The sequence below is a fragment of the Neoarius graeffei genome, chromosome 15 (assembly GCF_027579695.1).
Source record: "Neoarius graeffei isolate fNeoGra1 chromosome 15, fNeoGra1.pri, whole genome shotgun sequence".
Classification (NCBI taxonomy): domain Eukaryota; kingdom Metazoa; phylum Chordata; class Actinopteri; order Siluriformes; family Ariidae; genus Neoarius; species Neoarius graeffei.
The window spans coordinates 23,087,574-23,113,219 of NC_083583.1; the positions used below are offsets into that span (position 1 = coordinate 23,087,574).

The window sequence follows — 25,646 nt, forward strand, 5'->3', positions numbered from 1 at the left end:
TTTTTTTTCCTCACTGCAACCACCGGGAAAAAAAGAGAAGACGAAGAGTGCCTTGCAGTGAGGTAGCGGCACAGCGACACCTTGCGGAGCGGAGGTGCGGAAGTCGTACTGGATTTACAACCCGTCTGAAACATGATTTATTATTTGAAAAAATATCGATATTCAAATTTTGAGTATCGATATTGAATCGGAAGACAAAGTATCGCGATATATCGCCGTATCGATAATTTTGCCCACCCCTAGTGTCTGACATCTTTTATCAGCCACCTACAATGCAGCCATCAGCATTCTGATTCGGATTCTATGATGATCCATGAGAGGATAAATACTTGATATTCCCTATTAGACAGACAGAACTGAGGATGCCTTTCGGACGAGAGGTGAAACGTTTTCAAGCAAGTCCAGTTGCTCTCTTCTACCAACCACAGATTACTATGTACCTGGATGACTGAGTATCTTCACAGATATACCCATATGATATCCTACATACCGTTTTACGAGAGAAATAATCCCGAATTGTAAAAGTCGACTTGACTTTTTCCATCCGGACGATCGCTTGCCGGCACGGCAGAGCTCAGCTTGCTTTGAAATGTTCGTTTTTGATCCTTTCCAAGCAGCCTGTCCTGCCCTAACTGCCTCCTGCCGCTTCTCAGATGAATGCAGGAAACAATAAACGTTTAAAAACTGCTCGTACTCGTTTGAAGGAGTCTTGTGAATAGCGGTATTTCTGCTATTCACAAATTTTGTAAATGCGGTCAATATCTGGGTCAGCCATTGTTGTATTGAAGAAAGAAAGCGTGTAGAGCTAGCTGGCAACACCGATGTGGCGCAAAATTTTTAACATGGCGGTCACCGATTTCGCACATTGATGGATCATCATTTTTTCATTTTTAAAAAGTGTATGCCTGGTCATTAACCCCCTCCCCCCCGCGTACGGTTTGTACGCTCGTGATGATGATGAAAATTATGGATGACCCCTAAATATTTCTTCCACATTGTGTTTGTGCTGTGCAGTGTGTAGGGTGAGATGAGGATTCAAGAGCAGGATCAGCACATGATGGCGCAGGTGCCTGAGGACGCTGTGGGCCGGCAGGTGTTGTGTGATGGAGAACGAGCCACCGTGCGATACGTCGGTACAGTTCCACCGACCACAGGTGAGTGTCTAAGTTTGCGCAAGAGCTAATAGTTGTTTTTTTTTTTTTTTTTTTTTTTGATTTTCTTGTATTCTTTGCAGTCACACGTCCCAGTGATTGCAGCACACATTTATATTCATAGTGTAATATAGCACAATTCACACGGAGTTAATTTGTACTATTGAATGAATTTATTAAAGTTGTATCACATCACCAGCAGCATTTTTTTTTTCTACTTTTATTATTAGTTGTATTGAATTTGCAGTTAGATTCAGGTTGTTATTATTAATAGGCGTTTGTAAGTTATTAGGATTCTGGAATTAATTCAGTTTGATTCAAGTGAACAAACAGTTTAAGCTTAAAGTAAACATATCTATCAGTTATTGTGATCATTATTCTATCATTCTTAGATTATCGTTTAGAGTAACTAGTACATAATAACCATAACAGTAGTAACTGATTATTTAACAGTTATTTGCCGAAAGTGAAGTGAATATCGGTTTTTATTATTAATATTATTCACCAGTATTCACTGAGCCTGAGGCAGATAATTGTTTTGATGATGATGATAATAACCAGTTCTATTTATATAGCGACTTTCTCACACCAAAGGTCGCTTTACAATTAGGGAAGGAGAAAAAAAAAAAGAGTCCACTAAAAGAGGGTCAGGATGTAATTCCAATGGCGTAGCTACCCACAGTCCCACCAGGCGCACGAAGATAAACCGCACAGCCGCTGCGCCGCCGCCGGGCAACGTCGCTCGGAACACCGCACCATGGAGCCACAAAGCGAGCACAGAAGCACCGCCATGCAGAGCGCTGGTACGTCCCAAACCACCTGCACAGCCAACGTGACGCCACCGAGCAGCATCGCTTGTAACACTGCACCAAGCACAGATGCACCGCCGCACAGAGTGCTGGACAACCACGATGTTAAAAAGAGCAACGAGTTCGCTGCAGTCCATAGCAAGGAGCACAGGCACCACCCATGGCAAACCAAGGCCTGAAGGAAACGGACACCAAAACTGGGTCTGGAGCTACACCACAACCGGCAAACAAAAAGCAAACATCAAACTATACAAACACACACAAAAAGGAAAAATAAAAGAAAACTGAAAAACTCCAGTGAGAAGCGCCAGACAACATGTACATGATGTACTCTCAACCAGAAACGGAAACCGCCTTTTAGTATAAATACACAGGTGACTATTAAAAAAATAATAATAAAATCGTATTAAAAAATAATTTATTTCAATCTTCAAAAGTGGCACGCAAATGTAATGCATGCAGACTTGTCTCACTATCTCTGCCGAGTCACATAAAATACTTTGTTTTGAAATCAATACAATAAATTAGATTAGATTAGATTCACTTTATTCATCCCACATCGGGGAAATTCACGTGTTACAGTAGCAAGAAAATGTCATACAGATAACAAATAAAATTGAAATAAAAATTAGACAAACGAAGGATTAAATACAGAGGGCTATTTGCATTATCTACCGTGAAAAAGTATAGAAAATAAAAAATTGCCTTATTGAGAGGCTCGGAAAAATTGCACATTACAGGTAGACTCTGTGTGTGTGTATATATATATATATATATATATATATATATATATATATATATATATATATATATATATGCATAAAAATAGTTTAGGGCCTATATTATTGCACATAATAATTGCATCGATGAGAGATGGCATTGCAATCCCAATTCCATCTTACTTTTGAATAGTTTTAGACCAAACTTCGTAGCATCTTTAGTGCTTTTTAAGAACAGCATTTTCTTTCATACGTCGTAATTTTTCCTCACTTACGGTGACAGAGATTGGCCGCCATTTTGCCGAGTCGCTTAAAGGGATAATTCGGGATTTTTGACATGAATCTGTATGGCATCCCCATCAATAGTGTCGTGCAAACACACTGACTTACCCCTGACAGCATCCTGTGAGTCCAGTTCTTGTCCAGTTTTGGTCCAGACGAAAGTAGTCTGGCAAGTTTGTTGGGGTCACGAAAGTAAAACGTTTTTCGTCTCAAAACAGTATGTGTTCAAAAGAGTGATATATTTGCATCACAAAACCGTTGCCAAATAAAAAGTCAGACTTCGAAATCGCTTGGCACTATTTTCTCTCCCTTCTTATCACTGCGCGCTGCCGCCAGGTGACAGCGAAACGCAGACCCACTAAGCTGGTGGGAGACCAAGGCTGCACTGTATCCACGGCTTACACACGTGATGGCACGGAGGATGTGTATAGTGGCAGCGTCTGTCCCCCCAGAGAGGATCTTTTCAAAAGCAGGACAGATTATAACTGAGAGGAGAAATAGAATCAGAATTAACTAGTTAATTGCAGCAATTAAAGGAATAGGTAGGAAAAGGAAGGCGCAAAGACACCGCGCAGCGCCTGAAAACGGGTTTTCAGGCGCTGCGCACCCGTTTTCAGGCGCTGCATGGTGTCTTTGCGCCTGCAGCAGTGCTTTGCCTGTGCTGTGGCTGAAAATAGTTCCAGATATAAATTGGTCTAGTAAATCCCTTCGTGTTAATTTGCATTGATATGTGTACTCGATGTGAATGTACAAGTCATGAGAAATAATTATAAAAAAAATCTTGAGTTATTTAATTCACTTTTGCAACGACAGTGCTAGCTGGACACGCCGGACTACAGCGACTACGCTAAGCTAAGCTAACCTGGGCGTTTCTAGATCAGGACAATGGCTGGGTCGGCTACAAAACGCTTTGGCTCACTCATCCAACTCTAGGGACTGCAGGGACTGACTCAATTTCATCTGGGGGTGGCGTACTCCTTTAAATCAAAAATAAAATCTTGGGAGCCGAAAGAGCCGGCTCCTTATAGTAAGAAGAGCCAAAAGAGCCGGCTCCCGAAAAAGAGCCGAAATTCCCATCACTAGTAAACAATGAATGAAACAGCCGTGGCTGTCACCTGGCGGCAGCGCGCAGTGATACCGAGGGAGAGAAAATAGTGCCAAGCGATTTCGAGGTCTGACTTTTTATTTGGCAACGGTTTTGTGATGCAAATATATCACTCTTTTGAACACATACTGTTTTGAGACGAAAAACGTTTTACTTTCGTGACCCCAACAAACTTGCCGGACTACTTTCGTCTGGACCAAAACTGGACAAGAACTGGACTCACAGGATGCTGTCAGGGGTAAGTCAGTGTGTTTGCACGACACTATTGATGGGGATGCCATACAGATTCATGTCAAAAATCCCAAACTATCCTTTTAAGGTGATGGTCAAGAAATTCAGATTATTTCTGGATAAATCGGCGCGTGTGGTTTTCCATAATCCCCTCTGTATTTATATTAAACAGTAATAGTCACCAAAAAAAAAAAAAAGTTTACGCACATGGTTATAAGTCACGGATCGCGCTTTGTGAACCACTTGGTTTGTTTGCTTTTTAATTGAAGGATTGTGGCTTGGTGTGGAATGGGACAATCCAGAGCGAGGCAAACATGACGGAAGCCATGAAGGAGTTCGCTACTTCACATGCAGGTAATGATCATAATATAGAGGTTCACGCCAGAAGTTTTCACCTCATCAATCTCATAATTATTGACGAATGTGTGTATTATCAACACTGGTAATCAGTCATGACAAAAATATCTTAACCTAAACTAAAAGGATTCTGGTTTTTCCACCTAATCTCCATCTGCCGCATCTGTATCATGACTCCACACCTGCTAGCTTGTTAGTAAGTCAGCGCTAACTAGCTAAGTTCAACAAAAGCTGGCAAAGGCACTACGAACACTCCCAACCCGCAATAGCTTTCGAGACATACAGAAAGCAGGAAAGCATGTGGATCAGCAGCTATAAGAACAGCGTAAAGGCTTTGATTTTTAAAAAAATAAATACAGGGATGTGATTTTTCCACGAATTCGCGGAATTCCGCTTTTTTCACCTCAAAATTTGAAGAAAAAATTTTTTCCGATTTTTCGCTCAAAAATCCGCATTCGTATCCTATTCGTTCCGACTATCAGTAATTCCGTCATTGAGATGAAACGAGGTATGTGATTGGCCCATCGCTCTGTAACAACCAATGAACGCGCTTGTTAGATAGCTGTACGTAAGCTTGCTTCAAACAAAGAGTTGAAAGATGGCAGCCTCCGTGATCGAGCGTAAAGATGCAAATCGAGTTAAAGAAATCGACAGAATAGTGAAAAACAAGTTCCGCTGGGAATGGTTGGAGAAAGAGGTTGCTACAGACGTTGGATATAAGACTGTGAGACATTTGTTCAGCGATTTCGTTCTTTGGGGAGAGGGCAGAGGTCTCTGGCTGTCAAGTTTGGGGCGGCTGGGACCTCCCCTGCCCGAGCTACGAGCGTGCAAAGTCGGGCTGGAGCCCGGGATAGAAACGAAACCTAAGCGGAGCGCCGCGGCTCGCCTCAGGGCAAATTACGTCCCGAGGCGCGGGGCTGGCGCGCCCTGCCCGCACTGGTTCTTTGGGGGGAGGGCAGAGGACTCTGGCTGTCAAGTTTGGGGATGCTGGGACCTCCCCTGCCCGAGCTACGAGCGTGCAAAGTCGGGCTGGAGCCCGGGATAGAAACGAAACCTAAGTGAGTGAACGCGGTAGTTTTGAATATCCTTAAGTGAGTGAACACTGTGGAGTTATGATTATCCTTTGGTGAGTGAACACTATAGAGTTATGTATATGAAGTTGACATTGCTAGAGTAGAAACTGCAGAAAAAAAGTGACTGATCTGCTGGAACTGGACATGGATGCTAGCATCTTTTTTCTTTGAGAGTTCCTGAAGACTTGTGGATGAATTCTTATGTTGCATCATGTTTGTTTGAAAAGGCACATTTAGGTATGTTCAACTTCTACAGTAATTGAAAGTATAAATTTTGTTTTTCCTTATACAATTTTCTATTTATTCTAATGCAGATGATTTAATTTAGAATGACATTTTTAGGTTTCATGTTTTGGCTTTTTGTCAGTTAAGAATCATTGAATTTACTATAGGGGCTCAGAGTTGCATGTTGACCATTAAATTGGCTTGAATTTGTTAATCATGACAAGTTTTTTTCTTGTGTGTTTGCTTGCCATTTTAGTACAATTTTTAAGTCAGAAAACCCCAGAACCCAGGAGCTTCGGGGGGCTTCCCCTTGTCCCCCCACCAGGGCGCTGCCCTGGACTAGCTGGGGGCCTGTGGCCCCCAGACCCCCAGCTAAAATTTTCAGATAATTTCACCAACCCCAAATCACATCCCTGTAAATAAAAGAGGAATACTGTTTTTATTTATTCACTGTTTTGAAGTGGAACAGCTCAAAGAGCTCTAGTTGCTGTGGGACGTTAGCTGTTCTTAAAAAAAAACTTTGCTTCATTTCAGATAAGGAAACAGCGAATTGAACCTCTTATTAAACTCTATTTTAGACAAAATGATTCAGTATCTTATCCCATGCCTGGTTACCTTGTTAAGCAACTACAGCATTTACAGCTGGCTGCTGTGAGTTTCGTAACTAAGCATTATGTTTTGCAGACATCTGATATTCTTAAACTAGATTAGATTAGATAAAACTTTATTGATCCCTTTGGGAGGGTTCCCTCAGGGAAATTAAGATTCCAGCAGCATCATTACAGATAAATAGAGCAAAACCTCTAGATAAATTTAAAATAAATTAAGTATTTACATATACAAATATAAAATGAATAAGATATGGGGAAGAGAGGAAGGGGGGAGAGAAAGGAGGGGGGAAAAAAGGGGGGGGGCAGCAGGAGAGATATTGCACATTGTCCGGTATTGCTTATTGTTAGGCTAGGCTACTGCTCCTTCCCGTCCTCTGTCCTCCTGTTACCCCTCCTCCCCCCCAGAGAGGAGTTGTACAGTCTGATGGCGTGAGGGACAAAGGAGTTTGAGTCTGTTCGTCCTGCACTTGGGAAGGAGCATTCTGTCACTGAACAGGCTCCTCTGGTTGCTGATGACGGTGTGCAGAGGATGACTGGCATCGTCCATGATGTTCAGTAGTTTGTCCATAGACCTCTTCTCTGCCACCGTCACCAGAGAGTCCAGCTTCATGCCGACCACAGAGCCGGCCCGCCTGATCAGTTTGTCAAACTAGGCTGGCTCCCCATCGTGGAGCATAGAGAGTTTCATTTGTCTGGGTTAGTATTTAAGGCATTGCGTTGTACTTATTGGCCTTCTTATCTTAAAATAGAACAACACTCACCAGCACGGTCTCTCCGCTCATCTAGTGCACCTAAGCTTTAGGTGCCATTGATATCAGGTACTTTTAAAGACGGAGCATCCAAGATATTTAATTCTCTTCCTAAAGACGTGAGAAACTGTACCAGTTTAAACAAACAATCTAACCTCAGTAAAAAGTTATTTTTTTTACTCAAGCATATAACAGATGCTCATAGTTTTGCACTGCATTTATATACTGTTTTTATTATAATTATTGTTTTTTGGTGCTGTATGCTATTTATTAGTATTGTTATTTAGATTTCTTTTAGATTTTAGATTTTTTTTCCCCTTCCAGAATTTTTGATTATATCCGTAGCTTTTTTTTTTTTTTTTTTTTTTTTTTTTTTTTTAAGTGTGTCTATCTTAGTTTTAGCATTGTAGGAGCCAAATTTTGTTTTGGATTATGCTAAATAAACATTTATTATTATTATTATTATTATTATTATAAAAGAGGAACATTGTCACTGAATGTAAATGTGTCAATTGGTTCTCAAGTGCAGCTTCAACACTAAACAAATGCAAAAGTGCATTTATAAATTGCAAACATTCACAAGAATCATAATGAATACATTTTAGACTTTAGTCATTTACCTAGATCTGTGCAAATTTTATTTACTTTTGGTATGTGTTTTGTCCCAACTTGTTGCACCAAAAATTAATTTAGGCCAAAAAAAAAAAAAAAGTGTGTTTTCGGTAACCCGACCGATCGAGAATTTCCGCGTCGAAATTGCCGACCGTAAAGTTTTTATTACAAATTTCCCTCGATATTTTAGTGTAAGCGATGTTTAGTTTGTCATAATTTTTTGTTTCAACGCATTCAAGTTGTGAAAGAAACGATAAAAAATAAAATGTTTCGCCAGTTCTATCAGCCCTCCTGCATAAACATGGAAGCGCGCTTGTATACTGAAGGAGGAAGGGAAAACTGAGCCGAGGCACCATTTTGAATCCTCATTCAAGGCTGTAATGCAAATTGCTTACTCTTCAGTATACAAGTGCACTTCCATGGCAGGGAAAAACACTACATTTTGCCACCTATGTAGTCCCATTTTTATACAAATAGGAGTCATTCAGGATTCAGCCATGTTTTTGCTCGGTGTTTTTGCTCGACCCAAGTTCTACAGTAGGCTAGGCGAGGCCGTCTGCTTTTAATGGAAGTAGCCTAGCCTAGGACGTTATTTTCACGTTATTTCTTGATAAAGTGTTTTCACGTTATTACATGAAAATATCATGAAATAACGTGATAATTTCGTATCATGAAATTACGTGATGTTATTACATGATAAATATATTGTAAAAACGTGATAACTTTAACAATATCTTTTCACGTAATTACTTGATTCTAAGCCAATTTTTTTTTGTGTGGCAGCAATACGCTTCCGTAGATCATAACTCGAACTCTTGCGATATTTTTTTTTATTATTCATTTAAAGATTTAAAACACATTTTATTATGATGTGTGGTATAAAGGATTCTGTGCCAACAAAATAAAAAAAAAATTAAGAAAAAAAAACTTTTTCCTATCTACCGACCTTATTTTAGTATTTCATGTTACCTGAAACACACTTTTTTTTTTTTTTTTTTTTTTTTTTTTTGTTTGTTTTTTTGGCCTTAGGGGTTTCACAGTAATGGGGGGGGGGGATACTTATGTAAGTGCAACTTTTTGTGTTTTTTTTTTTTTTTTTTAATGTATTCATGATGTATAATCCCAATCGCCTTCATCTCTAGTTTGTGACGTTACAAAATGTAAACAAATGTTGCCAGGCAAAACAAACCTCGCCCGGCAGCACTTATTTTATACCTGTATGTTGATAACGGTAATATTTCTCAGTCATCATCTGTCAGGTTATAGTCCTATGAAAATCCATGACCTTGAGTTTGACATTCCAAAGTCATGCAAGGTCAAAGGTCATGGTGCCAAATGAAAGCCCATATGGCACTTCCTGTAAGTTGATAATGGTAAATATCTGTCTACCATCAACTGTTTTCAAGTTACAGCCCTCCAAAAATCCGTGACCTTGAGTGTGACCTTTCAAGGTCAGAGATCATGGTGCCAAATGAAAGGCCATATGGCAGTTCCTACATGCTCATAATAGTAAACATCTGTCTATTGGTAACCGTTTTTGAGTTATAATGGAAAATGTTATTTTGACTGAAAGGTTGACCTTTTCGGTGACCTTGACCTGATTACCCCCAAAATTTAATCAGGTAATCTACGGACCATTGCCTACCTACCCTGAAAATTTGAAGTCAATCGGTGCAACTGTCTAGACGCTAGATTAAGTCAGACACACGTACAAACAAACAAGGTCAAAGGTCATGGTGCCAAATGAAACCCCGTATATGACTTCCTATATGTTGATAATGATAAGCCGTTTTGTTTTTCTAGTTACAATGGAAAATATGCAAATTTTAGCAATGACCTTGACCCCCCCCCCCCCCCCCCCCCCCCCGACATTTGACCCCCAACAGCTAAGAAAACTATGAGAGCTACCCCATCATGTAGCTTATCAATGGAAGCAGAATTGAAAGATGAACATTTTGGAATTGGGTTGAAGTGAAGATATCACGAAAAAAAAAGATTTTGACCTTTGAATGAAGGAAGATATCGCGAAAAAAACCCAAAATGATTTTAACCTTTTTGGTGACCTTGACCGGATGACCCTCAAAATGTTGGAGGTTCTATTTGAGACCAATGCCCATCTATCCTGAAAGTTTCATGAAGATTGTTCCAGCCATTTTCCCGTAATGTTGCTAACAAAGAAACAAACATAGAAACCCCACTGAAAACAATACCTCGCCCCCTGGTGGACTCTGTCCCAGGCGAGGTTTAAAAAAATAAAATAAAATAAGTTCAAGGTGTGAATTATGCAACTCCAATGTATTCTATGCCACCAACTCCCCCCATTGTAGTTCTTGGTATTTTTTGGAAATCTTCTATGATGTAAGATTGTGTTCTGGTGTGTTGTCTTGTCATGTAGTTTGACTATTTGAGAATGATCAGAGACGAAGGAAACACTGACGCTCAGTTTGTGCGGTTCATGTTGTTCTGTGTCTCATAAGTCACCCGACAGGTGGCTCGTTTGTGCGACCTAAAAAAGCCAGCTTTGGCGTGGACTACCTGTTCGCAGTAAAGCAGCGCTATGAGATGGAGCTGGATCAGGCAATTGGAGAAGAGGTAACAGTTTCCACCAGGACTGTGATGATGGTCGGCTTTGAATCCATTCTGGAGAAACAGCAGTGAGTAATACGATACACGTGAGAGTGAGATGTCTGAAAGGCGTCTCACCATGCAGTTCATTCAGATTGATCAGAGTTCTGAGAGTTTTTGATTGGTGTGTTGCTGTATTTTACAGGGTGGAGAATCTGGAAGAGATCGTTCTCACAAATTGTGGCGTTTCAGGTCCAGGTCCTGAAAATGAAATCAGGAAAAACACACCCAGTATCCTTTTGAGGATTAATAAGTAAAAGGAAACTTTCTGCAGTTCGACTTTGCATTAATGTGTGTGTGGGGCGCATTTCTTTAACGTTTGTCTCAGGCGTAGTTTCTCTGGATCTCTCAAGAAATCTTCTGAGCTCGTGGGAGGTCGTGGCAGCAATCACAGAGCAGCTAGAGAAACTGGAGGTACTCTGCCTCAGGTAGATATCCATCCATCCATCATTAATCAGTTACATTCATCCATTAATTACATCCATCTATCCATCTAAATTACGTCCATCTATCCATTGATTACATTGATCCATCTATCCATCCATCAGTTACATGTATCCATTTTGTCCCTCCATCCATCCATTACATACATCAATATATCTAACCATTCCATCTATTCCATCCATCAGTTCCTTCTATTATTTCCATCCATCCAACTAAATTATGTCCATCCATCCATCCATCTACACATGCATCCAAATTATGTCCATCAATCCATATTATACTTGCATCAATTATATCCATCCATCATAATTCTGTCCGTCCATGCATCCATTATAATTCCGTCCGTCCATTATAATTCCGTCCGTCCATTATAATTCCGTCCGTCCGTCCATTATAATTCCGTCCGTCCATTATAATTCCGTCCGTCCATTATAATTCCATACGTCCATTATAATTCCATCCGTCCATTATAATTCCGTCCATCCATCTGTCCATCCGTCCATTATAGTTCTGTCCATCCATCCGTCCAGCCATCATAATTCTATCCGTCCATCCAGCCATCATAATTCTATACGTCCATCCATCCATTCCTATATCCATTATAATTATGTCCATCTGTCCGTCCACCCATCCATCCATTATAATTCTGTCCATCTAGCCACATGTCCGTCCATCCATCCATCATAATTCTTTCCATACATGCATCCATTATATATCACTCCATTCATCCATTTAGCCATCCATTATAATTCTGTCTGTCCATCCATCCATCATAATTCTGTCTATTCAGCCATCCATTATAATTCTGTCCATCTGTTCATACATCCATTGTAATTGTCCGTCCATCCATCCATCATAATTCTATACATCCATCCATTCAGCCATCCATCACAATTCTGACCCCCCACCTCAATAAACAAGACCAGTTACCCCATTTACTCTGACCCCCTAGTTGTCTACCTGATTTGAAGTTTTATTTTATCTTATTGTTTACCTAATTTGCACCTTTGTTTACCTGCAGAGTTATTTATTTTATCTTTTTTTTTTGTTTGTTTACTTGGTTCTTATTTCTTAATATCTTAGAAGAGACGGTCTTTATTTAGCATTTATTTATTGAGCACCTTGACTGCAAGCCAAATTCCTTGTAGTTGCAACAATTACTTGGCAATAAAGCTTTTTCTGATTCCAATTCTGATCCATCCATTATAATTCCATCCATCCATTATAATTCCATCCATCCATTATAATTCTGTCCATCCATCCATTATAATGTCATTATAGGCCTTTTCTGTGTATCTCTCGATCAGTGCTTGATCTCAGTAGCTCCATCTTCTTCATTACCGGTTATAACATTACTACAGCACTACTAAGCTTTCTGGCACAATTCTTCATTTTCATAGAGATAATCGACTCCGGATTTCCTCAAACCCATGCAACATGAGCCACGCCTTCTCCCATCTAAGAGTCCTGATGCTTAACGGTTGTGTTATCACCTGGTCTCAGGTAGGGGACAACATACATACATACATGCATGCATACGTACATACATAAACATGTATGTATATCGTTGTTTGTTTCATCTTTCTCCAAACGCACAATCCTTATTTACTCTTATTACAAGTCATACTGATCCCTCGCTCTTCCCATGTCCTTGGCAGGTGCTACAGTGCGCCCCCATGTGGCCACAAATAGAAGAGCTTTATCTCAACAATAATAATATCACTGATCTAAAAAGGTCGGACACTCCTATGATTCCTCCATATGTTAATTAGTCTTACAGTCATGAACAAAGAGTACTGTGACCGTCTTTGCACTGTATATTTTTAGTCGAATATTGTATACATGCCTATTTTATGGTTTTTTTTTTAATTAAGGTGTTCATATAAAATGAGCATTCCAGATAATATTTTATATTCTATTATTTTATGAGTGTATTTTACTGTATAATATACTAATTATTTGTAGACTTGGAAACATTTCATTTTGTTCTTTTTGATGCATCTTTGCTGGACCAAAACTTTTTAGATTCCTGTTTGGACATAAAAATCAGAGATTTTTTTTTTTAGGCCTGTGGATGTTCTACAAGGTTTGAAGGTTCTTGACTTGTCCAATAACAGTTTAACACAGAGTGAATCTGTACTACAATTATCACATCTACCCAGGTAGTGTATATATTTAACGAACATAAAAATGCTTTTTAGCATGTTGTAGCACAGCACAATGATAAGTTTTCTTTTTTTTGTTCCATATGTTCTTTCTGTTTTGTTTGGAACCTCAGGTTGGAGATGCTGAACCTTTGTAGCACAGGACTGTCTGACATTCAGTTCAGTGACACATTACAAGGTAATCTAATAATTTTGAGCGAGTCAGAAATGGAAATGGAGGATAATGATAAAGGTCTGATGACTTAATTCTGTCGGATTTGCCATACAAATGGTTATAGTATCAATCTGGCAAATTGCTTACGAGTCTGTTCGCTGTCTGACACCTTTCATCACGTCAGACGTAAATACATCCCACCCATCCATTCATTTTAAATACCGCTTATCCGTCAGAGTCACAGGGGAAGCTGGAGCCACCCTGGGCAGATTGCCAATCTATCACATGCTAACACAGAGACAAATAACCATTCACACCGATGAATTTAGAGTAGCCAGTTGACCTGATCTGCATGTCTGTGGACTGTAGGAGGTAACCGGAAACACCTGAAGGAACCCTTGCAAGCACAGGGGAACCATGCTAACTCCATACAGAAAGGTTCAAACCCAGAACCTTCTTGCTATGAGGTGACCGTGCTAAGCACTGCACCACCGTGCCGAATCCTCATAATTTTATTTGTATTCTGTCTTAAATTTCTAATTAGCTAGTTTAGTGAAATTCAGCTTTAAGTTAGCATCCAGTAAACAAGCACAGTATATAGCAGTTACGTTTCTGTAATGTGTCTCTTAAAGGTGCAGCTTGCCATTTAAAAAAAAAAAAAAAAAGCCCGTTTAAAACCTTACTTAAGGGAGCCATGGCCTGAAGGTTAGCAAAGCAACCTTGGGGCCCAAAGGGTCGCTGGTTTGATTCCCAGGACCAGCAGGAATAATGTGAAGGGAGTGGGGTGAATGAACAGCACTTTCCCCTCCCTCTGTATCATGGCTGAAGTGCCCTTGAACAAGGCACCTAATCCCCAACTGCTCCCCAGGTGCTGTAGCATAGCTACCCACTGCTCTGGGTTATATATATATATATGTGTGTGTGTGTGTGTGTGTGTGTGTGTTCACTGCTTCAGATGGGTTAAACGCAGAGGACAAATTTCACTGCGCTTGAGCACATGTGACTAACGCTACGTTCACACTGCAAGGCTTAATGCTCAATTCCGATTTTTTAGTGAAATCCGATTTTTTTGTGAGGTCGTTCACATTAACAAATATATGCGACTTGTATGTGATCCTCAGTATGAACGAAAAGCGACCTAAAAGTGTTCCGCATGCGCATTGCAGGATACGACGACGTCACACGCAGTGAGCATGGCCAGTGTTTATGGAAGTAAAACCGCCCGTTGCGGTATGACCCATCCAATCTAGCTTGAATAGCTGCATCCCCCCAAATGGAAATCAGCTCCCTAACCTCTGCGTCCTTCCATTGAGAAGATTCAGAACCTTCACAGCCCGAAGCGTCCCTCGCATTGATGTCGTGCGCCATGTTGTTGTAACTTTTTTTGAGAGACCCGCTGCCTACTTCAGCGCAGAATAGTGACGTTTGTGGCTTGTTGATGACGTGTAAGTCGGATGAATGCGACCTGGCGGTTCAGACTGAAGTCGCATATGAAAAGAGCGGATAGGAATCGGAATTAGGACCACATATCCAAACGGCCTGGGTCGGATTTGAAAAAATCGGATCTGTGTCGTTCATATTGTCAATAAAAGATCGGATACAGGTCACATATGGGCGAAAAGATCGGATTTGAGTCACTTCAGCCTGCAGTGTGAACGTAGCCTAATAAAGGCTGCTTCTTCTTCTTCTTCTTGAAAGTTAGCTCCAGTCCCAGCCAGAATACAGATTATCAGTTTGGCCCTTGATTCCTAAAATGCCCCTTTTTCATCAAAGCAGTTCCAGGGCTGGTTTGGGGCCAGTGCTTAGTTTGGAACCGGGTTTTCTGTTTCCACTGACAAAGAACTGGCTCTGGGGCCAGAAAAACCGGTTCCAGGCTAGCACCAACTCTCTGCTGGGCCAGAGGAAAGAACCGCTTACGTCAGCGGGGGGGCGGAGTTGTTAACAACAATAACAAGACCGTGAAAGATCGCTATTTTTAAGCGACGAGAAGCAGCAGCTGTACAAACGCGAAGTCATCCATTATTATTACTGTTGTTGCTGCTGCTGCTGCTTCCGTGTTGTTTTTGCTTCGATATTCACGCCAAGGTTTATGCAAACGTAGCGACGTAACTGACGTATACAGCGACGTAACTGACGTATACAGCGACGTAATGACGTGGCTTCCCTTAGCACCGCGAGCTATGGAAAAGCAAACTGGTTCTCAGCTGGCTTGCAAGTTGAACGAGTTGTGAACCAGCACCAGCACCGGCCCCGAACCAGCCCTGGAACTGATTTGGTGGAAAAGGGGTAACAGACAACCTTTGCTGAAATTGTAATTCCATTTGCAGCCAGAAGAGGACTCTAAAAAGATAAACTGCACCTTTAAAGAGGACAGATTATGAAACACTCACTTTTTCAGTGCTTATGCACATACATTTAACTATCTGGAGTGCCTACCAGCCTACAAACTCTGAAACAAGACAACGCAGTCAGTTTCTTTTGAACTGCCCATTTCAGAAAACATGAGCTTCAACAAGCCATTCAGAGTCGGCTCTTTTTTCTGTGTCACATGAGGAGCTCATTAGAATTATACCGCCCTCATCTGAGTATCACCACTCATAGCTTGAGAACTGCCTTTGCGAACGAATAATCATGAAGTAAGTGCTCCCTGATTGGCCTGCGGAAGAGAGGTGTATGATGAGCAGTGGCTCATTTATCATTTAAAGGAACAGGCACTCAAATCGGCCATTTTGAACAGGGCCGTTTAGACAGGGTGAGAAGAGAGCTGTAACGTTTTATCCTCGTGGTATTTCGACCACAGGCATTTCATTCAGACCTCAGGGAAGTGTGTCAACTTGTGGAAAAGGGGTATAACATGTCACCTTTTAAATATTTGAATTTGCCTCCTCTTTGATAAGTAATGCTTGCTTTTGTATAAAAATTCTTCATTGCATGTTAATCTCAAATAATGTTAAATAATTGTGTTTAATATTGTGAAGGCACCAAGACTTCAGCATTCCCTGCACTGAAGACTCTTTTGCTTGACGACAATAAAATTACTGAGGTAGGAAAATGTAGTAAAAGAAAAAGTAAACCAGTATAAAGTTGATATACTGCATGTAGCCTAAGCAGCTTCGTTCTGTCATTGCCTTTCAGTGGAGCGTCCTTAATGAGCTGGAGAAGCTGAGGAGTTTGGTGAACTTGAGCTGTAGTCGAAACCCCCTGATGGAGTTGGAGAAGAATCACAAGACAACGCGGCAGCTCCTCATCGCCCGCATCAGCCAGCTAGAGATACTCAACAGGTGTGAGGTGTGTGTCATAGAGTCTCTTTAAAAAAGAAAAGAAACCATCAATACTGTGTGATCGCAGATGGGTCATACCTGTAGATGTGTAGTAATTCATATCACATGATGATTTAATGTGCTCGTTGTAAGAAATTATTGTTTCTCTAGTAACTACATGCAAACTTTAGCATTCATTAGTATATTAGATGCCTAGCAGCACACCTTACGCTGAGGGTTTGTGCCTCAGGTGCTACAGGAGGAGAGAAGAGGTGCTGAGCTGGATTACTGTAAGAAGTTTGGCCGTGCTTGGCTGCAGGCTGGAGGTCACAGAGATCCACAACAGAACCGACCCAGTGCAGAGTTTATAGCACAGCACCCTCGCTATCTGACCCTGATCCAGAGTGAGTCAGCAGTCCTACTAACTCGGAATAAACCTCTTTTATAAAGCCTTCATTGTGCTCTAACTGCCAGCTGCAGACTGACGCAGTGTAATAAACTGACGCAGTGTGAGGTGTACCTGCAATTAATCGCTACTTAATGCTGGTACACATTTTTCAGAATATGGTGCACCTGAGGAAGAGGAGCTGAAGGAGCAGAAACCTTATGCTCTGAAAGACCAACTGCTGAGTGAGTTACTGCATCGTTCATAGCCATATCTCAAATGCATCTCTCAGGGCTCGACATTAACTTTTAAACCCACTTGTTCCCTATTTCGCAAGTACTACGTTTTTTTTTTTTTTTTTGGAAAACCATACAATAGTTGTGAATTGCAACATAAAATGAAGATCACACATTGAGTTGAAGTTTGGTTATTGATTAAGTTTATTATTAAGTTTGGTTACTGGTTACTTTTTACTTGTAACGGACAATAACAATTTTATCCAAAATAGTTTTTCCTGCCTTAGTCGATTTATTTCCATTTCACATGCATGCTGCTGTAAAGTTCAGTGTGTTTGTGTAGAACTCTCTCAGACTGTAGGGTCATTACTCGATAATGTAGAAATCTATAACAAAGTTTGTATGAAGAAAACAATAGGGTGCCAAGACTTTTGAACAGCGAGAATATTTATGTATCTTTTTTTTTTTTTTTGTTATATCATCCACCTCTAGGTTTAAAAAAACAAAAACCCAGCGCTGCATCGTGACAGACAGGATAATGTTTGAGTTTAAAATTATTTAGTGTGTAGGTTGTGGGTGTTTTATACAGACCTGGCAACCTGTAACTGAATCAGTGTAGCCAGTCTGTCATGACGCAGCAGGTTTTTTTTTTTTTTTTAAATAAAGCTAGAGGTGGATGATATAACAAAAAACGATATATAAATATTTTGCACAGGACGGTGTTCCTCTGAGAACAGAAACAAAGCTCCAGCTCTCTCTGCTCTTAATCTGTTCTTTCAGGATTTATCGCGCATGTCGCTCCTTGTTGAGTTTTTGTTTTTTTTATGCCCGAGTTGTTTGAAACCAATCTGGGTTTTCTGTGTCGAATAAGGAAGCGGCTTCACCTGTAAGAAAATCAAACACACTTTCATGAAGAAGCTAACTCAAATGCAAGCAGACAAAAAATAAAACGAGATTCTTAAGCAAACTCTTCCGTACGCGCTTCCGACTTTCTATTTTTGTAAAATATATTTTAAATACCGTTGTGAATTTCTCTGGAGTTTTCAGGCTGAGTTCCTCTCTTCATATTCTTTAACCACTCACTTCCTTGTTGTTCTTGAAGCATTTGCTTCTATTTGTTAACATTTTTCTTGATAGCGGGGAGACGGTAATGCCTTTTATCCATTTCTCTGTTTGAACAAACAGAAACAGCGCAAAAATTAACCATATTGAAGACGGATTAAGCCTTGCTTGCATGAAAGACGGTGTCTGTCTGACCCCAGCTGTAATTATCACGTGATGCGTGACGTCATGCACAAGGGGTCTGTAAACAGTACGCATACCATACTACAACAGCGGGGGTATATAAAATAACTCGCAAAGCAGTAAATGAAACCGAGACCAAGAAAACAGTCAAGACATGATGGCGGAAACGTAGTGAGGGACGCTTTTAGGAACTGAAATAAAAGATCAAAAAGCCTAATTTTTGTGGTGCTAGTTCGTAATATATGCTCATTTCAACTTGCCCGGTCGGGAATGTCGGGGACATCCCACTTGTCTGAATGTATGTTTCACTTGCCCCGAGCAATCGGGCAGTCCTTAATGTCAAGTCCTGTCTCTATTAATCTCATGGTTCTTGTTGTTGTATCACATCAGCGATTACATTCGAGTGTCCTGATGACACAGACAGGAAACCCATACAGAAGAAGCTTCCAGGTAAGACGGTGAAGAAGCTGTATGTTTGTAAATAAATTGAATGTATTGAGTATTTAAAATTTGTGGCCTCTGTTGTTTCTTTCAGGCTCAATGATTGTTCAGAAAGTGAAGGGACTGCTCTGTAGGTTACTGAAACTGCCAGGTGCTGAGCTACACCTTACCTACACCAGCTCAAAGGTAAAAGTTTGCGTTCACACAAGTGTTGATTTAAGGTCCAGAATAACCTGCGTAATTTTGTGTGTGTGTGTGTGTGTGTGTGTGTGTGTGTGGTTTATTAAATAACGATTGTGTAAATACTGTAAGGTGTAAAATTGATGATGTACAAATGGGATTTAAAATGCACCAAGTCATTCGGGGTCTGTACATTATTTTAATAAGGTATACAGTACACCAGTCAAAAGTTTGTACACTCCAACTCATTCATATGTTTTTTTTTTTCTGTATTTTGACTATTTTCTACATTGTAGAACACAGGGCTCGACATTAATGGTAGTCTGACTGTCCGGGACAACCAAATATTTAGTCTGGACAAGTCAAATCTGCATCTGCCTGGCCGACAGGACGAGTTGAATATTTGTTGAGAATCACCATTTTTATAGTAATTATTCAAGATTTACATGAATAAAGTTCCAACAAAACTAGTTCAATCCCCTCAGTGATCCGGCCGTGTTATTGTTTACAAAATTCCCGGGAAGCCAAGTACAGCAGGTGTGTGTGTGTGAGAGAAAATAATCATGTTGTAATATCTAATTATAGATTATTAGACTCTGAATTCATCGAAATCGGAGAAATGGCGATCAAATACCTCAAGAAAATAAATCTCTGTGGTGAATCTTCATTTCATTCAGACATTCGTATTTGTCTTTTGTTTGGTTCACATTAACCATCACAAATGTCGTAAAATATTTCAGGGGAATTTTACGACAGCGCCAAACTCACTTACGGTTTGTTTTCATTCCCAACGTGATTCTGTCCCCCTTATGTCCAACTTGTTTTTGTTTTTTTTTCAGTTTCATTTCTTTAAATTAATTTATACTTTACGGGATTAATCAAGATTTAACTTTATTTCCTCCAGAAGCTTTGAGTTTGGGTGAGTCTGACTCTTAAAACTCCAGCTCAGGTAATGGGTCAGAACACCACACGCACCATAACGGGGGACTGGATAGCTTTTGTTTATTGTTACAGTTAAACTTCGAGTTTTATTGAAAAATTATAAATCATTAAAGCATAATGATTATCATAAATATACCTGCTTTTTGATAAACTATGTTAATCACTTTCACTGAACTAGTAAATACATCGTAATAAGGCTATGGTCAGGACGAGTAAAAAATTGTGCTGCTTATCCGACTGGACGAGTGGATTTAAAAGTTGATGCTGAGTTCTGGAACAATACTGAAGACATCAAAATTATGAAATTATATATGGGATTATGTCGGAAACAAAAAATGTTTTAAAAAATTCATATTTTAGATGCTTCAAATTATCTACCTTGATGACACTTTGCACACTATTGGCATTATCTTAACCAGTTTCATGAGGTAGTCACCGGGAATGCTTTTCAGTTAACAGATGTGTCTCGTCAAAAGTTAATTAGTGCAATTTCTTACCTTCTTAAGGTGTTTGAGCTCAAACAGTAAATAATAAAAATACAGGAAATAATCCTATTCCACAACTGTAGTAATCCATATTATGTCATGAACCGCTGAACTAAGTAAAGAGAAACGACATCCATCATTACTTTAAGACATAAAGTGACTTTTAATTAATAAAAATAAAGAAAAACCACTGAATTAGAAGGTGTGTCCAAACTTTTGATTGGTACAGTATATAGAAAAAATTTTTTTTTAAAATAGGAAACCTTTTTCAAATTGTATTTTGATGCTGTTGGTATCTGAGGAGTGTGCTGAACATGTGCTGAAAAACCTTACTGTAATGATGCAAAAAGATAATCATTTTGGTGAGAGAAAATACTAAGCGAGAGATTTTCTCATTAATAACTGGTACATTTTTATCTCTTTAATTGTATACACACAATCTCCAATCTTGAAGCTTTTGGGCTCAGGCCCTGGAACATATTTTTCTTCAAAATAACTGATTATTCCTATTTGATTTTATGTTTGCCTTCAGCTTCACTTTGGACCTCACAGATGATCTCATCTCTACTTTTTTTTTTTTTTTAATTTAAAATAAGCTGCACAATAAGCACAAATATAGCGTACTGCAAATATATTGATACACATTGCAATCAGGGCTTTGAACCAGAATTTTTTTTCCTATTGGTTCGTTCCGAACAGAAACGGAATTTTAACGTTTCTGGTTTTGGGTTCCACCATTAAATAGACGTTCCCGAACCGGTTAGAACAAAAATATTTCGTTCCCGGAACGGTTAATTACGTTCCCTGTCAGCTGTTTAACAAATGGCTATAAAATTATGTCTCTGTCTCATCCAGCTTAAGCCAAATGTAGGCTAATTCTATTACAACCTTCATTAAATAAGACAAGAAATAATTCAAAACAATTATTATTTCAAATGTTGGCGATTTGGATTCTCAGTATGTCTTCCCATCTACACAAACAGAAAAAGTGCCAAAAATGAAAGATAATTCATTTAGTGTGTTACCAAAGGCTAGTCAGGCCCTATGCATTGATAGGCTAACAGAGGTTAACATCATTTTAATGTTCGCGAGCCTCTCATTAACGTGGACAAATATATTGATATCGTGTTTGAAACTGACGTTTTTGAATAACGATAGACTGCAATATTTACCTCTTATTTAAGATGTGGAGACGTGATAGTAGTCCACCCTCCCGCTCTCTCCATTCAGTCAGCGAACGTCACACAGGAAGTGAACCCCAGCGGGTCATAGAAACTTGCGCAGGAGAAGAATGACTTTTTTATTTGTAGGCTACGGAAACTTTGAGGAACAAAATAAAAACCGGTATTAACCCGTTACCATTATTTTTAATAAGCGTTTCTGTTCCGGAACATAAAAAATAATAAAGTTTCTGGTTTCGTTTCTGTTCCATGTGAAATAGAAAAAGTTCCCGGTTTTCGTTTTCGTTCCTTGAACCGGTTCAAAGCCCTGGTTGCAATGTCTGTATGCTGTGATGTTTTTAATTAAGAATTTGCATGCATTCATTTATTTGGTATTAAATCAGTTCAAATTAAATGTATTTTATATCTTGGATTTATAATTAGCACATCATAATAGATACAGCCCCAGTCTGGAAGAGATAAGACTACTGGACAAAACTGTATTTAAAAATTTTTTATAAAGACCAAAATGTTATTTTAGTGTTACTGTGTTGTTAATCAGACTTAGCCGATTCCTGCTGGGATCTCATCAGAGAGCAGTGTTAGAGTTGATCTGTCTTTGTGTGTCTCTCTGTCATTATGTAGATGGCAGGGAAAGAGATCGAGATCGACAATGACCTAAAGCCACTGCAGTTCTACTCTGTAGAAGATGGGGACAGAATTCTGGTGCGCTGGTCCTGAGGACGCAGTTGGACCCCAGTGGACTCTGACTAATATCAGCCGCCTGCCATAACATGCGAATACAGAACGCTGTACAACATGAGCTCCTCCCACTCTTCTGTCCATCTTTTCCCAGTGTCTGGACGCACACTGATGCTGGAAGGTCAGCAGAGAGAATGGTGTGAAGGAAGCTGTGGGCTTACCTTTCACGTGTCTCAGAATGAAGTTATGAAATAAGATTTTATTGCTTTTTTTTTTTTTAGGTCGTGTAGAGAGAGGTATCTGTATTTTTCCTGCTGTAACAATAGGCACGTTTCCATCAAGGTTTTGGAACCTTCTGGGGAAACATGCTTTGATTTGGTCATTTCCCATCAAACTGCAGCTTGCCGTGGCAAGTGGAGGGTTTGTGTAAGATATACAGTTGTGGTCAGAAGTTTACATACAGTGACATGAATGTCATGGCAATATTTGGGCTTTCAGTAATTTCTTTGAACTGTTCTTTTTCTGTGGCAGAATGTACAGCATACATCTTTAATAAAAAAACCCACTATAATTTGGTGCACAAGTTTTAATTTTCTTTGGGTTTTCTGAAATCAACACAGGGTCAAAATTATACATACAAGATCAAAAATATCTAGTGCTGTCAAAAATGTCGCGTTATTAACGCGTTAACTTGACTCAATTTTAACGTTGATAATGTTTTTATCGCGAGATTAACGCTCTGTGACATGATGCCACGCCCCGCACAGCCAGAGTCCTCTGCCCTCCCCCGAAGAGCCACGGTGCTCGGCTTAGGTTTCGTTTTCCCATCGGGGGCTCCAGCCCCACTTTGCAGTGGCTGTGACAAGACGTGTTATGCTCTGCAATAAAAAAAAACATTGGTACAACCAGTGTTCGAACTATGCCGATATTTTCGGGGGGTCCCTTTTTTTCCCTTGGGGGGGGGGTGCTTGCGCTTGTCTCAGAGCGCGGATCTCCATCGCGCGCTCACTTCGGATATGCAAATGCTTCCCGTTACACACGATTGCTATGTCAATAAACATCATTTTGCCAATATTTTAGAGACCCCCCAACATTTCCCAAATCATGTTTTCAAGGGATCTCATGTCTGTTTCAGGGGATCTCGGATCCCCCGAGTACTCCCGTAGTTCGAACGGTGAGCAAGCCCATTCACTTTTTTATGCTGATAAGAGAATTACAATGGTTTTTCATGTGACAAAAATGTGCGATTAAATTGCGATTAATCGCGAGTTAACTATGACAGTCGCGACATTAATCGCGATTAAATTAAATATTTTAATCGCTTGACAGCACTAAAAATATCACATAATATTTGGGTAAAATGTCTCTTAACAAGATGCACCTTGACCAAACATTTTTTGTTTATCATGAACAAGCTTCTGGAAGAATTCTGGTTGGATATTTCACGATTCTTCATGGTAGAATTGGTAGAGATCACTCAATCAATCAATCGTTTGTTTTTCTTGGCATGGATTCGACTTCTAAGCACAGTCCATATGTTTTCAATAGGGTTGAAGTCAGGACTTGTTTTAAGCTTAATGTTAGCCTGCTTTATCCTCCACAACCAGTTCTGATGTCTGTTTGGGTTCATTGTCCTGTTGGAACTCCCAAGTCGTGTTTAAGTTTCTGATGGTTTATGCTGAAGAATTCTGAGGTAGTCCTCCTTCTTCATTATTCCATCCACTTTGTGCAATGAACCAGTTCCACTGCCAGCAAAACAGCCCCAGAGCATGATGATCCTACCACCACCACCAGCTGGTACAGTGTCCCTCTGTACATGGTGGTCATTGTGGTCAAACAACTTGATCTTTTGTCTCATCTGATCATACAGCTAACCTCCAGAAGGCTTTTTCTTTGTCCGTGTGGTCAGCTTCAAACTTTAAGCTTGAAGGTGTCAGTTTTGGAGCAGGAGGTTATTTCTTGGATAGCAGCCTCTTAGACTACGTTCAGACTGCACCCTGAAACGACCCATATCCGATTTTTTTTTTTTTGCCTATATGCGACCTGTATCCGATTTGTTATTGACAATCTGAACGACACAGATCCAATTTTTTCACATGCGACCCAGGCCGCTTGGATATGTGGTCCTAATTCCGATGCGTATCCGATATTTTCACATGCGACTGCAGTCTGACCGGACAGGTCGCATTCATGCGACCTACACGTCATCAACAAGAGACAAACGTCACTATTCTGCGTTGGCTAATCCCGCCTCTTTGGTGGAAAACAACAACATTTGTACAGTTTTCAGAATTTAAATAGACTTTTATAGAACTGATCAAGCTAATGGTGGATTTGGTAGGGACCTGGATGTTGATCTGTTAGCCTGATTAAATAAAACAGTTTCTATAACTGATTTATAACTTAAACCATACAAGATTATAAGATTGTTCTGGAAATTTCCAGTAATTTGACACCTTCGGTCTCATTAGTCTGCTGCCCACATTAATCAGATTATTGTGTGAGTTCCGCCGCCGCCACAAAAACCACATCGCCAGGTCTATGGTGATCTGAACTGTACGCAGTGATCCATCCGCTTCCAGTTCATGGCAGGGCTGTGCCATGGTGGTTCCCAGGTTGTTCCTGACCATCCAAACCAATTTCCTTTCAGCTGAGGGTGACAGTTTGGGTTTTCTTGAAGCAAAGTGACTACACATCACAATGACTTGGATACAATTGTTTGAACTGATCTTGGAATCTGCAGTTGTTTAGAAATGGCTCCAAGAGACATTCCAGAGTTGTGTACATCTACGATCCTCTTTCTCAGACCTGCACTGAGCTCCTTGGACTTTCCCATTTTACTGTATTTTGGTCAGTCCAATGAGTGCTGTAAGCAAGCCCTTTTTATGAAGGCACAGACAAGCTACCAGCTGTAGTCAATCATAATCACTAACAGGAAGTTAAGAGACCTCGGCCTTAGCAAGATAAAAGACATTTTGGAAGTTTCAGCACCTCTGAATTAATAATCTAAGTGAGCGTATGTAAAATTTTGACCCTGTGTTGATTTCAGAAAACCCAAAGCAAATTAAAACTTGTGCATCAAATTCTAGTGGGTGTTTTTTTTTTTTTTTAAAGATGTATGCTGTATATTCTGCCACAGAAAAAGAACAGTTCAAAGAAATTACTGAAAGCCCAAATATTGCCATGACGTTTATATCCAAGATGACATTCATGTCACTGTATGTAAACTTCTGACCACAACTGTATTAGTCTGTGTGAGACATGTTATACTGTTCAATATACAACTCTAGTCATTAGC

The 25,646-nt window shown here is 39.9% G+C and overlaps 1 protein-coding gene across 1 annotated transcript in view; it reads left to right on the top strand.

The window, feature by feature from the left end:
* The window catches only part of tbce (tubulin folding cofactor E), a 37,387-nt gene extending 11,958 nt beyond the window's left edge, over positions 1–25,429 (top strand). The window contains exons 2-17 of the mRNA XM_060941041.1: positions 1,015–1,154; positions 4,567–4,651; positions 10,402–10,578; positions 10,695–10,780; positions 10,878–10,977; positions 12,394–12,496; positions 12,652–12,728; positions 13,060–13,155; positions 13,272–13,336; positions 16,291–16,355; positions 16,448–16,600; positions 16,823–16,976; positions 17,134–17,202; positions 18,829–18,888; positions 18,974–19,065; positions 22,292–25,429. Of these exons, the coding sequence (XP_060797024.1) occupies positions 1,028–1,154; positions 4,567–4,651; positions 10,402–10,578; positions 10,695–10,780; positions 10,878–10,977; positions 12,394–12,496; positions 12,652–12,728; positions 13,060–13,155; positions 13,272–13,336; positions 16,291–16,355; positions 16,448–16,600; positions 16,823–16,976; positions 17,134–17,202; positions 18,829–18,888; positions 18,974–19,065; positions 22,292–22,387 (1,605 nt within the window). The 5' untranslated portion in view covers positions 1,015–1,027 and the 3' untranslated portion in view covers positions 22,388–25,429. The remainder of the gene's footprint in view (positions 1–1,014; positions 1,155–4,566; positions 4,652–10,401; positions 10,579–10,694; positions 10,781–10,877; positions 10,978–12,393; positions 12,497–12,651; positions 12,729–13,059; positions 13,156–13,271; positions 13,337–16,290; positions 16,356–16,447; positions 16,601–16,822; positions 16,977–17,133; positions 17,203–18,828; positions 18,889–18,973; positions 19,066–22,291) is intronic.
* The last annotated feature ends 217 nt before the right edge of the window (positions 25,430–25,646 follow it).